The sequence below is a fragment of the Phyllostomus hastatus genome, unplaced genomic scaffold (genome assembly GCF_019186645.2).
Source record: "Phyllostomus hastatus isolate PE091 unplaced genomic scaffold, TTU_PhHast_1.1 phas_contig_159, whole genome shotgun sequence".
Lineage (NCBI taxonomy): Eukaryota > Metazoa > Chordata > Mammalia > Chiroptera > Phyllostomidae > Phyllostomus > Phyllostomus hastatus.
The window spans coordinates 7371208-7386045 of NW_025333640.1; the positions used below are offsets into that span (position 1 = coordinate 7371208).

The following is a 14838-nucleotide window of genomic DNA, read 5'->3' on the forward strand; positions in this document are numbered from 1 at the left end:
CCTCCCTCCGGTTTTCAGGCTATTTCTTGAGATCAAAGCTTATGACCTAAATCTTCTGTAGCCTCCATGGTGCTGAGCACACAGTCGACACCATATGAATACTTTATGCTGGACGGAACATATTCGTTTGAGAAAATCGGAAAGACAAATAGGGATTCTTTGCCTTTCAATGACATTATTTTGTCCCTCCTCAAATTATGACTTTGGTTAATTCTCTCCTTCCAATAACAGCAATACAAAGGCTATTTAGATCAATTTATAAGTCAAATAAATACCTCATTTGTGTGGCCATTCAGTGGGTTAGCAGGATCACTTCTTGTATGTCCAGCTGCTCCTAGATGTTAGTTTTCTCATCTGGGCTTCACGCTTGCTAGAGAAGACAGGCCCCGGCGCCTTGATAAAGATGCTAACTTTGCTGCTGCCACTGCCCTTGCAAATAGTCCAGGTTCCTATCCTGTCCCAGAAGCCCCGCACTATTCTGTAATCCTGACCTTTGGCCTCCTGGTGAATGTCTTGCTCACATCCATCAATTTCTCTTTCAAGACAGGAGTCACTACCTCTACACAGCCTTGCAGAAGTCAGGAGGACCCTTCCATACCGATCAGGGGGACCACCCACTCTTTCCTCCGAGTCCCTGTGTTTTTCTGATCCACACTGATTTTTTCCCCATAACATCTTGTCAGTGGACTCAATGTTTGTGTTTCCCCAAAGTTCATATGTTGAAATCTAATTCCCAATGGGGTAGCATTTGGAAGCAGGGCCTTGGGGAGGTAATTAGTCAGGAGGGCTCCACCCTCATGAATGGGATTGTGCCCTTATAAGAAGAGGTCCAGGAGCCAGTGCACCCTCTTTCTGCCATGTGAGGACCAGGAAGAAGGTTCTCGCCATACACGGGATTGGGTGGTATCTTGACTTCCAGCCTCCAGAACTGTGAGAAATAAGTTTCTGTTGTCGATAAGCCACCAGTTTATGGGTTATGGCATTTGTTACAGCAGCCTGAGCTGACTAAACACATCTCCAACACTTGATTATACTTGTCAGTTTCCAACCATTTCCCCTTACTGACTAGGAAGATAATCTAGTGTAAAAATGAGACTGTGTATTATTTCTGAATCCTAGTACCTGGCACCTTGCCTGAGATAGAGAAGGATGGGTGAATGGGTGGAAGGAAGAAAAGAAGGCAGCCAGTCACCTGGAAAAGTGAGGGCATTTACAACTATTGTTTTTCAGTGATTTTAATTGTTTTTGTTTCTTTCTACCATTCTGCACATCCTTCTGTCCCGCTTTCTAGCACCCCAGTGGGTATGAGCTCAGGAGATACGAGATAATGCCAACAGGTCTGATTTTCCCAAACCTCAGATGAGAGACCAGTAGTGACGAGCATTAGAAAGCTTTTCGTGGGTAAGAGCAGGGGTGGGAGAATTCGCTCAAAGATTTTTCCCTTTCTTAGGTTTGTTTTCCATTGCATTGAAAAACTGGGCTGGAGGTTAGCAGAGTTAAAATTTAAAAGGAAAATAATTCTGATAAAAAGATGTAATGGACAATTAAAAATAAAATAGGACATTTCTACACACATAGGGGGAATTTTGATCCTCTCACTGGATTTATCTGTGTGACTACTGCATGAATGAATATCTGAGCTATTAATATAAATAAAGCTTCTCAGAGAAAAATGGCTACTTCTGGAATATCTTGTGTGATGTCATTTGTTATTTTTATTTCCAAAGTAGATCTGAAATTTTCTAAGATTGTTAAAAGTTGTACAAATAAAAGTATTTAACATCTACATATTTTTTTTGCATTCAACAAAGTGCTTTTCAGGTTTCATCTTATTTATTCCTCACAATGAACCCATAGGTTAGGCCTTTATAATTCCTGTTTTACAAAGGAGGCTTGAGGCTTAGAAAGATTAGGTAATTTGCATTAAGCAAGTCAGTGGCAAAGCCAGACTTAAAAACAAGATCTTACAGCTCTAAGTCCTAGGCTTCTTACAACAGATTTAGTAAACAAATTTTCCTCACACATGAATTACTATTTTGCGTTCATAACATAAACCAATGGAGGTTGAAAGAAATGGTGAAAAGTTTAATGATGCTAAGCATCTGTAAATGCGATGTATTAAAAAATAACAAGAACAGAAAATCCATAGTTCTATGGGTTTCTCAGTCTGTTGAGCATCAAATCATATTTCCCAATGAACCATCTGCTTCCAAATTTCAAGCTCCTATCCATTTAATAAGCCTCTTCATCAGTGAAATGAAAGGTACATGCATTGGAATTAACAAGTATGTGAATGTGTGTGTATAGTTTTGTTTTAAGATATTATACCTTCTCCTTAAGATGAACATTGATGGGGGGGAAAATAAATCAAATTAATGTTCTTATTCATGTGTAGACCAGAGAGAGGTTAATGTCTTGCCCAGTATCACCAGATTCAAGGAAGTCTAAATAAAGGCTCCGAAGTTTTCTCTCCATCCCCACCTGTATGTATCTCTTTAGCACTTTCTTATCTTTTTTCTTGGCCAGATAGGGGTTTAGCCGGAGTGACCAGGAAGAGAGTGTGTATTTTTTCTGACACGGGGGGAATTTTTAGTTTCATTAGAACATCAAAAAGAGGCCAGAAGGTCAGAGCTGTAAATTCAAACCTGCAGATGCTGGCTGTAATGGTGTGAATAACTCTCATCTCTCCAGTGAAGGAGCAGTCGGTTTGGGTTTCTGCAAAGGGAAAGGTGCAAGGAGTCTGGGGTGGAGCTGTGGGTAGTGCCCACGATGTCACTCATCTTCAAAGGTGCCCAGAGTGAGTGGGGGACACCCCAAATCTGCACGAAGAAGACAAGGACAACAGTGGCAGGAACTGTATCAGTATTGTAGTATTACAATTAACAGATGATCAAGTTACAATTTAAATAAAAGGATCACAGCTTTAGGGAAGAGTTTAAATCCGTATCCTGGATTGCAGCAGTAGTATAGCCCCTAATTACATAAATAATACATGAATTAATTTTTATAGAAATGCATTGCCTTGAAAAATGCCGTTCATATTTTGATAGGAACTGGATTGAGTCTGTAGATTTCTTTGGATAATATGGGCATTTTAACAATGTTAATACTTCTAATCCTTGAGCGTGGTATATTCTTCCATTTATTTGTATCTTCTTCAGTTTCTTCTGTATCTTATAGTTTTTCTAATACAGGTCTTTTACCTTCTTGGTTAAATGTTTCCATAGGTATTTTATTCCATGAATAAAGAGGATGTGCATTTATACGATAGAATATTACTCAGCCATACAGAGAATGAAATCTTGCCATTTGCAACACCATGGATGGTAGAGAGTATTATTCTAAATGAAATAAGTCAGATAGAGAAGGACAAATACTGTATGATTTCACTTATGTGTGAAATCTAAAAAACAAAATAAATGAACTAGCAAAACAAAAACAAGCTCATAGGTGCAGAGAACAAACTGGTAGTCACCAGATGCGAGGGGTGTTGGGGCGTGGGCACCACGGGTGAAGGGAGTGAGAGCTACCAATTACAGTTGTAAAAATAGTTGTGGGGTGTAAAGTACAGAAAAATAAATACAGTCAGTGATATTGTAATAACTAGGTATGGTGCCAGATGAATGTCCCATCATTATGTTGTTTACCTGAAACTAATATAATATTATACGTCAACTATAACTAAAAAATAAATTTTTAAAAAAATCTAAAAAAGCCACAGAGTGAATGCATTGTCTTACGTACTTGTCTGGAATGGCAGGCGCGTGCGTCTTCTCTCCCCAACCACACACTCTGTACAACCCTCCAGATGTTTCTGCCCTCAGGCGGTCATGTCACTACAAGAGACGCTCTAAATGTGGATGTAAGCTTAAGGGTTTCATTATGCACTCCATCAGATTATTTGTGCAAATATGATTAGTGGAAGAGCCCATTATTGCACCATATACTTGGAATAATTCTTCATTATTCCCATTTTGTTTGATAAAAAGCTGGTTTCTATCCATAAGCAACGATTTCTCACGAGCCTCTGACAGTTCAAAGATCTTTAACCAAACACACAGATATCTGTTGTCTTCAGTGTACAAGGCATATGGAGTCTTCAGAAAAACTTGTTGAAAATAGAAATGTCACACCTGCAGATTCTCTTTTACTCACAGACTAATTTCTCTTTTAAAAGAAAAATCTTCAATAGATGTAATCAACTCTGCATGCAGACCCTGCTTTTCTGCATCTTGTGCTAAATGGGGAGGGGTCAGATTTTACCCAAAACCAGCCATCCAGCAGCCTTTTTTCTTTGTGGAGAGTGATGCTACTCCCATCACGTCTTTATGTGCAGAAGGGTGAGAGGGAGTGAGGCCGGAAGAGCCCTACTTGTAACTGAAGGGGGGACTGAAGAAGACAAAGTGGAAACATTGCCAAGGTGCCGTTCTGGAATGTCTGCTTCTCCAGTCCCTGAGGTCCCGCTGCTATGGGAGCTCTGTGAGGGGAAGGTTTGCTCGCATTCATCGCTATATCCTCAGCATCTGGGAAAGTACTCGGTACCTGTTAGGTGCTTCATTAATACTCACACTCTAATAATACTTATATAGTATATACCATAAGTAATATATATATACACACTATAATGCAGTTATATATTGCATATTATAATAATACTAGAATGCTTATATGAACATGTAACTAACACAGAAATGAAATAGCTATTTTCTTTTATTTTTAAAAAAGGTTTTATTTAAGCCCTGGCTGGTGTAGCTCAGTGGATTGAGCATGGGCGGTGAACCAAAGTGTCGCAGGTTCGATTCCCAGTCAGGGTACGTACCTTGGTTGCAGGCCATGACCCCCAGCAACCACACATTGATGTTTCTCTCTCTCTCTCTCTCTCTCTCTCTCTCTCTCTCTCTCTCCCTCCCTTCTCTCTCTAAAAATAAATGAATAAAATCTTAAAAAAAGGTTTTATTTATTTATTTTTACACAGAGGGAAAGGAAGGGAGAAAGAGAGGGGGAGAAACATCACTGTGTGGTTCCCCTCCCGTGCCCCCCACTGAGGACTTGGTCCACAACCCAGGCATGTGCCCTAGACTAGGAATTGAACCGGCAGCCCTTTGGTTTGTAGGCTAGTGCTCAATCCACTGAGCCACACCTGCTAGGGCTGAAATAGCTGTTTTAATTTGGCATTTACTTATTGGAGGGATGAGACAATTTATTTTCTTTATACTTATTAAATTAATATTTTTGTGTCGTTATTGGTTCTTTTAGCTACTAATTAGTTCCTGGTTTCCACGGGACTTTTGTGCACCGGGAACAGGAATGACTCTGAAGGTGGGAGAATGGGATTTCCAAGAAGTCATCTAGGCTGAGGTGTGAACAAAGAGGCATCAGAAATAACTTCCCACACATGCACATGTGTACGCACGTGTACACCATAGATAGCCTGTGGCCTGACCCTGAATCCTACTCTTTTGTTATGAGTTAACCCTCTGTCCTTTCCTGCTTGGATCTTGAATTCCAGCTTGCCCGTCCATAACAGCCATAGTGACCCTTTGGAGTCTGCAGCTACCACACTTACCTCTAACATGAAACATGTCAATTACTTGTAGCTTTTCCTATAGCTCCTACGAAAGATTCTTGCATTTGCATTTGCATTTACATTTACATTTACAAAGCAAATGTGACAAAGCACTCCCATATCGATTACGGGGTCTTGGGTCACAAGGTATGAACACATGCATTCCCCATGCAACAAGCATCTGTGGAAGTGTATCGTCTGGCTGACATTGTACCGGGCACTACGGCTGTGAAGTCCTGTCCCTGGGAGGCTCCCGGAGGAGCAAGCGGGACAGCCACACAGTAGCAGTGCAGTGCGATAAGACATCCAAGAGAGGGGCCTGCAAGGCCCGAGGGATCCCAAGGAGTCAGTGACTGTCACAGCCATGAGGAGCAGTCGAGGGAGGTTTTCCAGAGAGAAGATGCTTGAACTAAGTCCCAAAGGTCAAAAAGGGGCATGCGTGAAAGTGGGCACATGGTGTGGTGGGTGGAGGGAGCACTGTTGGCGGCATACCTGGGGAAGGGTAGTTGGGAAGATTCAGGTTTTCCTCACCACATCACTGGAACTAAAAGTGTTGCTGACAGATTGTAAAGGAATCTTGAAAATATCTGGACAAACACTAAGCCCTTGCTACTCGAAATTTGGTCTGCTGACCCCACACTACCTACCCATGAGCAACCTGGAAACACGGGACGTCAGGCTCACCTCAGCCCCACGGAATCAGAACCTGCACCCCCACAACATCCCCAGCTGGCACGTGTGGGCATTCACATTTGGACTGGGAAACTGGTTTTCTCTGGAAGGTTGAATCTTTGGTTAGAGTTTCAGGACACTTGTCAAACGGAAACTGGTTCCTGAATGATGCAGAATGATGATTTACTGCATCATTAATAATGACGGATGCAGATCAATAAGGGATCTGTTTGAAGCCGATTGCTATTTAGCTTCGAGGACTAAGTCAGTCAGTCAGAGATGGACCACCAGTCACACTCCAGCAGCTGTGACTGGGTGGAAAGTGGACTGGGCTAACGTGAGGTCCCAGGGCTTTATTTGATGAGGTGTGTGATTCTAGGCAAACCCTTTACGCTCGCTGAGCACCAGTGACTGTGTCCTTTCGAGGCACCTCCCACGCGCCAAGCATCCCTCCGGGCACTGACATGAACATCCTCACATTTCCTTATCTGCCAACCGAGGGACAACAATACTTGCCGTAGAGGGTCTCATTAGGATCCAAGGAAATAATGTGTACCGCAGTGCTTTGCCAGGGATAAATGCACTAGGTTATGCTTTAAATATCTGCATAGAAAAATGCATACTTACAGAGCATCTGCCGTGATCCAAGACCTGTGATGAATTGACCTCAGTTCAAAGATCTTGGTTATCATTGAAACAGGCAAAGCAAAACAGGTGCATGGCACGCGTATTTAAGAAGGGAGGTATCAAGGTAAAAGGAAAAGCAGCACCTACCACTCGAACCCCAGAGAACGTGTGATGCTGCCCTTGTTGCCCAGTGCACCCCAGTCATCCTCTCGCTTCCCACTCCCCCAGGCATGCGCCAAGGCAACGACCACGGCTCGCAGTACCGCTCGGCCATCTACCCGACCTCCGACGCGCACATGCAGGCCGCCCTGAGGTCCAGAGAGGACTACCAGAAGGTAAGGGCTCCTGTGCTCCTGGGCTCCTCCGTCTGCCCCCGCCCTCTGCTCCACCAGGTCGGGCCCCACCTGTTGAGGGGAGGGTCTGGTTCTTTTCACCTGGCGCTGTGTTCCATTTGTACATTTTGGGGAAGTTTCTGTAAGCCTCTTGGAATAGAGCCACTCCGCGCCATAAATGTGATAAGTGAGATTTTAATAATAGGCCTTTAGGCATTTCTCTTTAAAAACAACTTAATATATAGTTTTTCTCCCTCTCTTTTTGTCCTTTTCTTCCTCTTTCGCTGGATTTCTCTTTCTCTTTCTGTATTTGTTTGCATGGACTTCCATAACAAAGTACCGCCGACTGGGTGGCTTGAGCAGCAAATGTAGTGTCTCACAGTCTGGAGGCTGGAAGTCCAAGATCAAGGTGTCGGCCTGCAGAGTCGGTTCCTTCTGGGGCCCCAGGCTCCCTCCTGGGCTCCTAGACGGCCCTTTCTCCTGTGTCTGTTCACGCAGTTCAGCCTGGAAAACTCTCTGCCTTGCTCATAACAGTAGATTGAATTATAACAAAAAATACTTCTCTGAAATGCAGATATTATATCACAAAATAATTATCTTCCCTATTAACTTGTGTTGTATTTTTTAAATGCCCTCCAATAGACATTTAGTTCTGGTGAAAATAAGTTGAGTTGCTTTAATTTTTAGAACTTCATGATAATGCTTAAATTTGAATTATTGTTCCATTTTCTTTTTAATAGTTATATCCACTTTATTTTTAAATTAAATTACATTTTTAAATTTTTTAAATTACAGTTTACATTCAGTATTATTCTGTATTAGCCTCAGATGTACAGCATAGTAGTTAGACAATCATGCCCTTCACAGAGTGGTCCGTTCGATATTTCCAGCACTCGCCTGGCCCCAGACATGGTTGTTACAATATTACTGACTATATTCCCTGTGCTGTAATTTACATCTCTGTGACTCTTCCACTGAAGGAGTAACTACCAATTTGTACTTCTCAGTCCGTTCACTTTTTTCTCCCAGCCCCTCACCCCCCTGATTTGGATTCACATTTAGCAACGGAGCCAGTAGCTACTGTAATGCTGCTCTGTTTTACAATTATGTAACTAGTCTGTGCAGCAATTCCCAAGAATGTGTGGGTTCTCCACCTATCCCCCACGGTGGCAGAGGTGACAGTGGGACAGAGGCAGTGACGAGAGTGCATCTACTGATGAAAAGTTAGGAGGCCAAGCCACTTGTGGTCAGCGTGACTCCGAAAGCAGAGAGGGCTAAGGAGATGCTGCCGGGGCCCCCCTTCGTCCTCAGCACGTCCACCCCACCTCACAGAGCTGCGTTGTCTACCTGGTGATAACCGTAGGCAGCCGCTAGGATGGCCCTCAGTGGTCTCTGGCCACGTGCAATCCCTTCTCCTTGCGTATGGGCTGGATTTAATAACTCTCTTCTACTGAATGACAGAAGGGATGGGATGTTCCTCTGAGATGAGTTGACTAAAGATTGTGACTTCCATCTGGGGGTCCCTTTCTCCCTCACTGTCTCTTGCATCACTTGCCGAGGGGCAAGCCAGCAGCCCTGCCACCAGGCAGCCCTGTGTAAAGGCTCACGTGGCAGAGCAGAGGCCTCCAAGAACCACTTGGCAAGTCTGGGAGCCCCTCCGCCTCGGTCAGCCCTTCAGATGAGATCGCAGCCCCAGCTGACGGTTGGGCTGCAACCTCAGGGAAGACCTCAAGCCAGAGGTACCTGCCTAAGCCGTACTATAGAAACCACAAGATAATAAACGTTTATTGTTTTAAGCTAAGTTTAGGAGTAATTTGAGTATATTTATATTTCTATCCTAAAACACTTTTAATTATAAATTATTCTTTCTCATGTTCCTTTTCATCATGACTTGTCTGAAAAAGGTGGGCTTACATGGTGACAGCTAAGCATGGAGCCTCTGGCGTCACATCATCTTAGTTTGCATGTCAGCCGAGTAACTTTTTATCAGGGGCCTAACACTGAGAAGCCAGGGTCATCTTATCTACTCATCTACTCAAGCAGACCTATAAGGACGAGAGACCTCACTATGATCCCCACATTTCAGATGCCTGGCGTCATAAGGTTAAGTCAGTAGAGTTGCTGGAATTAGAAAAACAAGACGACACAGAGAGAGAAATTGGGTGGCTGTTCTAAGACTCCAAGCCAGAAACAAGGGAGCTTCATCCAGGTTGGTCAAAGTCCGACTGGGATGAGGGGTTGTCAGGAAGTGCAGCTCCTGGAACTCGGAGCTGATTGGAAGCAGAGGACGCGCAGGAGGGAGGAGTCCAGAGTGACTGACATGTGTCTGGACAGTGGCACTTTGAGTGATGGTGTGGAGGAGCAGAGGCAGGTGCCTGGGGAAGGGAAGGAAAGTTCGGAGATTGGAGGTTGAGCTGCCCCTGATGCGGGCATCCCCGTGGTTGCTCGGAGGAAACGTGGGCTGCCTTGCCTCACAGGGAGCGTGGCTGTGACCGTTAACTGGGCTAGCGCGTGGGAAGTGCAGGGCCTGGCACATAGTGAGTGCTCAGCAAATGGCAGCCCTCGTTATTGTTAGGAGTTTATTTACACTTGGTAAGTGGAGCCCACGTTGCTGGTAGAATCACTCAGGAAGAGTGTAGGAGATGGGCGGAGAAGGCCTGGGCCGGAATAACACCAGCATTCGAGTGCCGGGTGGGGAAATGCCTGTGTCAGGCAGGACGCTGGTCTGGGCGCAGCAGGGAGACAGCCCCCAGCCAGAGCTTAAAAATGGTGCTGCCCAGTTTAATCTCACAATATGCAGTTACAAAGGCAGTCTGTAGTAGTTAATACTTAAAGTTACCTATGATTCATGCCACGTATAAATGGATTGCTGTAATGATTCACAGTCCCATAATATAGTAACAGTAAGATACTCTGGACGGATATTAATTTTCCCCCAGAATATCTCCAAAGGAGGTGGCATATTGGGTTTCACAATTAGAATTTTACATTCGAAAGGTCAGCGCCTTCCCGTGAAGGTGAGGGCTGTCATACTCCTCTTACTCCGAGTTCTGCCCCGGGGCAGTTTCTTGCCCTTGGCTTTGAGTGGAACCCACATTGGCTTTAGACAACTGGCGCACAAATGAAATAAAGTTTAGGTGGTGAATATTAGTCAACTGTTTTAATAATTTCTCTGTTACTTTTGTCTATTTGCTGAATGTTAATCTTATCATCTTCTATTCTAGACAGTTGTTCTAACCAAATGCTTTTTGGGTGTTCTATGCAAAAGCATACAGGCCTTAAATACAAACATTCATTCACATGTACATTTTTTGCTTGGTTTTTGAAAGTGGGGTCTTGTTTGCATAAACATCAGGGTCACCTGTGTCCCCATCATCTGGATATTCATCGCTGTTAATGGACATAATCACATACAACTGCTTTCTCACCGACTCAGGGAACAAATCCTGTCCCATCCCTTTTACTTTGTCACATCAGTAAAACTGGCCTCGGAGGGCACTGAAGGCAGGGGGCACATCAGTCTGGCTCCCTGGCCGGGACCCTCGACTGCAGGCCTCTTACTCTCGTGCCGGCTTGTTGCCAGGACGTGGGGCTGCTGTAGAGCCCAGGTCCTCGTGGCCAGCAGAGCTGCTACATGGGAACCATGCTCTCCTTCTCCTTTCTGGAGGTGCACAGCACAGGGGTGAGGCACCCCGGGGAAGAGCCGAGTACTGAGAGCCGTAGCCCTAGGGATCCCTGGCTGACCTCAGTCAAGTGCAGAAAGTGCTTTTTGGTCCTGACACAGCCATTGCCCAAGAGCCCCCACCCAGAAGCCCTGGCTCAGGACTCGTCCTCTGGCCCCCCCTGAGTACCAGGAATTATGGTCCCCCTTTCACATCTATTCAATACACCACGAGGGATTAAATCACTTTTCTTTTCTGGAAGAAAAGAACAAAGTGACTACCTGTGTCGCCACCCCCGGGAGCAGGGGGCTCACGGTGTGCTGACAGGTGGGCGGCCACTGTCGTTTTCCTCTTAGTCTGGCTGCCGTGCAGAACAGAGCCCAGGACCAATGCCGGACTGTGAAGACTCACTGGGGCGTGTGCTGCCACGCGCAGGAGCAGAGGGGAGGGATGGAAAAGAAGCAGGGGGAGCCAATTCAAGGTGGCCCCTGCTGCGGCTATTGGTGACGGGTTGTTTGGTCCCGATGAAATGACCAGTCAGTCACTCTGGGGGAGACGGGAAGCATGTGTCCGTTGGGTGCCGTCTGCCGTGGGTTTCATGCTGCACTTCCGGGTTGCTCGTGTGCGGGTTCAGGATCCTGTGTCCCTGGGGCAGGGAGCAGGAGGCCAGAGGCACGTGGCATGTGTGTGAGATGAGGTGCCTAGGGTTATGGCTTCATAAAGCTGATCAGAGTCCCTGCAGAACTGGGCGCTGCAGCGGGGGTGGGGGAAGAGGAAGGTGAGGCCAAGGGGGTCTCAGCTGGGGCCTGAAAGGCACAGTCCAGGCCATGCAGCCCACCACGGTGCCTCAGGGACGCTTTACCACGGTCCAGTGACTTTCTGGCGCCTCTGTTAGAGAGGAGAAAGAGAAACACAAGTTTCATTGTCAGCAGGAATCCTGCTACAATTATATACAGTTACATAATATACAGTTATATATGTACTTTATATAATATAATTATATATAGGATATATGTAACTAATAATGATGATGATAATAATAGAATAGCATCAACAGTACCAATTGAGTTCTTACTACATGCTAATTACTGTTTAAAACCCTTTATATAAATGAAGTCATTTACATATCTCTGACTATATTTGCCTCTATAGATACATAGATAAAATGGATATGTTTAGATTGAGGTATTTATGTATCTCTCTTTATGTAAAATTGTGTTTATTCATGTATCTGTTTCTAGTTTTGAAACTTGTATAGATTTCTAACTGTCCATTCAATTGATATAATTAATACTATATACACCAAAAAAAGAAATCAATAATTTGCAGTGCCTACGAGAGACGATATTATTAGCTTTCACACCATAAAGAAGCTGGTCTGTGATTCTACATTCACCTTGAAAAGTCATGTGGCTTCTGCTGATGGCGTCTCAGATGGCGCCCACTGCCTTCCTGGGGCAGGGGAGGGTACGAGGACTCGGAAGGGGCGCCCGGCTTTCTTGCGTTTTCTGCCTCGTGTAACCTTGAACCAACTCCTAAAACCGCAGAGGTCTTCAGGAGGAAGAGTCATTTCGTAACCATACTAGATCAGGGCGTAGGACTCTGTCATCTCCTCATCAACATAACATTTCGATTTGTTTCTAAGCGCAGGGGGTGCTGCAGGTCACTCCTTCCATGCGTTTTCATGTCTGCGAACTGCTTTCCCTCCAAGAGCTGGCATTTCTGGCCCTGTCACTGCCTTCTGGGAATTCATCTTATTCGAGCCCTGGGGGGACCCCCATGTCCTAACTGTAACATGGACTTAGGTTCCTAATTTAACAGTCGTCACTAGTCTGCCCCCCCAGTGACCTCCCAGGAACCAGCTTCTTCAGCAACTTCTTCATACGCGAAGTTCGGAGCCACGGTACTGCTCACCACAGAGCAGCCATTTGCACATCAAACTGGCTGATTTCATCACAGGGACCGGCTGTCGGGCTAACTGGATGCGCGGTACTGCTGCGGAGCCAGAGTGGTTTTCCGTCCTGACTGTGGTTCTGTGCGAAGCTGGCTGGGCTGCAGGTGCTGCAGGTGCCAGGCTCACCGGCAGCCCCGGGAAAGGGGGAACGGCCGGAGGGTCTGCTCGTTTCCGCTCCGACTGGAACCCCGGGGCGTCCTCAGAAGGGGGTCCGAGCGAAAGGAAAGCTTCCCACGAGATCCCTGGCCTTGCGAGCGCCGGGTGCTGCCTCCGGCGTCTGACCCCCGCTTCACGCCTGGGAGGAGCTGAAGACTCCGCCGCACGGACGCGGGGGTGTTCTCGCCTTTGCACCAAGACTTCGTGATCTTTTCATGACTGCGTTTTTGTAGGTTTTTGTCAGAGTTTCATGGTGTAATTATATGCTGATGCTGTTAATTGGAGGAGATAATCTGATATATTATTAATTGTTTTCAGATTATCGAGTGCAGATAGTTTACCTCCCAAGTGAACCCGTCACAGCCAGCGTTTTCCAATATTCGCCACGAAATCGTGGCCTTCGGCGGGGCCGGAGGTGTTCCCGTGTGATTCTTCCATCCTGAAAATGTGACTCCTTCTCATTTAGGAATTAGATATTTTGGTCACCGATACCTTCTGTTTCTTGACATTGGATAGAGAGGTAGTCAGCGTACGGATCGCTCTCTTGGCCGCACGGCCCGCCCCCGCCCCCCTCCCCGACTCCTCGAAGCTTCGGGATTGGCCAGCGCAGCCTCCGCTCTGGGTAGACCTCGGGGGAATGTTCAGCAACCCACTATGTGCCAGATGTAAAGTTATTTAAAAGTCCGTTTCTCTCAGTCCCTCAGCCTGTGTGTACATGTAGCCATCTATCTGCCTAGCCACCCATCCATCCACTCCTCCACCCATATCTTCAACAGAGCGGTCATCTTTAAGTGTGCACCACGGTTTACCTTCAAGTCCACCTGTCTCGCACCCTGCCGTCTGTACTCTCTGTGTAGTGTCATTTTAAAGGAGGGAACCCAAAGTGAAAGGTAGAAGCAGTAGGCGATGATTGGATTACATCAAGAATTTTCAGAATTGCTTCAGCTTTGATTATTTAATTGTCTTCCCTAAATTTCAAATGTATTTTATAATTTTGTTCAGCTTTGATTATTTAATTTTCTTCCCAAAGCACTCAGATTGCAGCCAAATAGCGACTCCCCAAGCTCTCCAGTGAAGCCCTGACAAGTTATTATATTTGGCTTCTGCGTGTGTATTGTGTGGGGCGGGGGAGGGAGAGAGAGAGAGAGAGAAACAGCTTTCATTTTCAAATAACCTACCTACCAGTGCTACCAAGTTTTCGCTCCTTTTTTTCCTAGCACAGTTTAAATGTCATCTCTATGTCAATGATGCTCAGAATTTATGGCTAGAACTGGCCTCTGGCTTCCAGATCCCCATAATCCACTGCTTAGTTGTTATTTCTGCTTGTTAACATAATATTCCCTAAACTGGAGGCTTTGTTACCACCCCCACACTCCCTGAAACGGGCCCCTCAGCTCTTCCCACCATCCCCACCATCATCTTTAACTTGCTTACGCAAGGCTCCTAGGAGTCATCCCGGACGCACCTTTTCCTCACTCCTCACCCCAAGTAATCAGATTACCCCAGATTCTGCCTCTGAATGTACCTCCAGGGTGCCTTCTCTTTCATTTCCGTGTCCATCTCCTAATTCCTGGGCCACTGAACTGCTGACCTCCCTACGCACCACCTACCCATGCAGAGCAGTCAGAGCCTCCTCCTGAGTCTAACTCCGGTCATTTCCTTCTGTGTCGACGCACCTGTGGCTTCCCCGTGACATTTAGAGTAAAGCCCAAACTCCTTCACCTACAAGGTTCCACACGATCATTTTGCTGTCTTCCCATAAGACATGTGTAACTGCTAGCCAGAGTGCTGAATTACCACGGCGTACAGTTCTTGTTCAGGTCTCAGAGCTGTTGAAGCTGAAGAGATCTGGGAACGCAGGGCGAGAAC

General features: G+C 45.7%; 1 protein-coding gene across 2 annotated transcripts in view; it reads left to right on the top strand.

Moving 5' to 3' along the window:
• MSRA (methionine sulfoxide reductase A) overlaps positions 1–14838 on the top strand; it is a 343248-nt gene that overhangs the window by 248366 nt on the left and 80044 nt on the right. For both annotated transcript variants that reach the window (XM_045831823.1, XM_045831824.1), the window contains one exon: positions 7094–7200. In XM_045831823.1, the coding sequence (XP_045687779.1) occupies positions 7094–7200 (107 nt within the window). The remainder of the gene's footprint in view (positions 1–7093; positions 7201–14838) is intronic.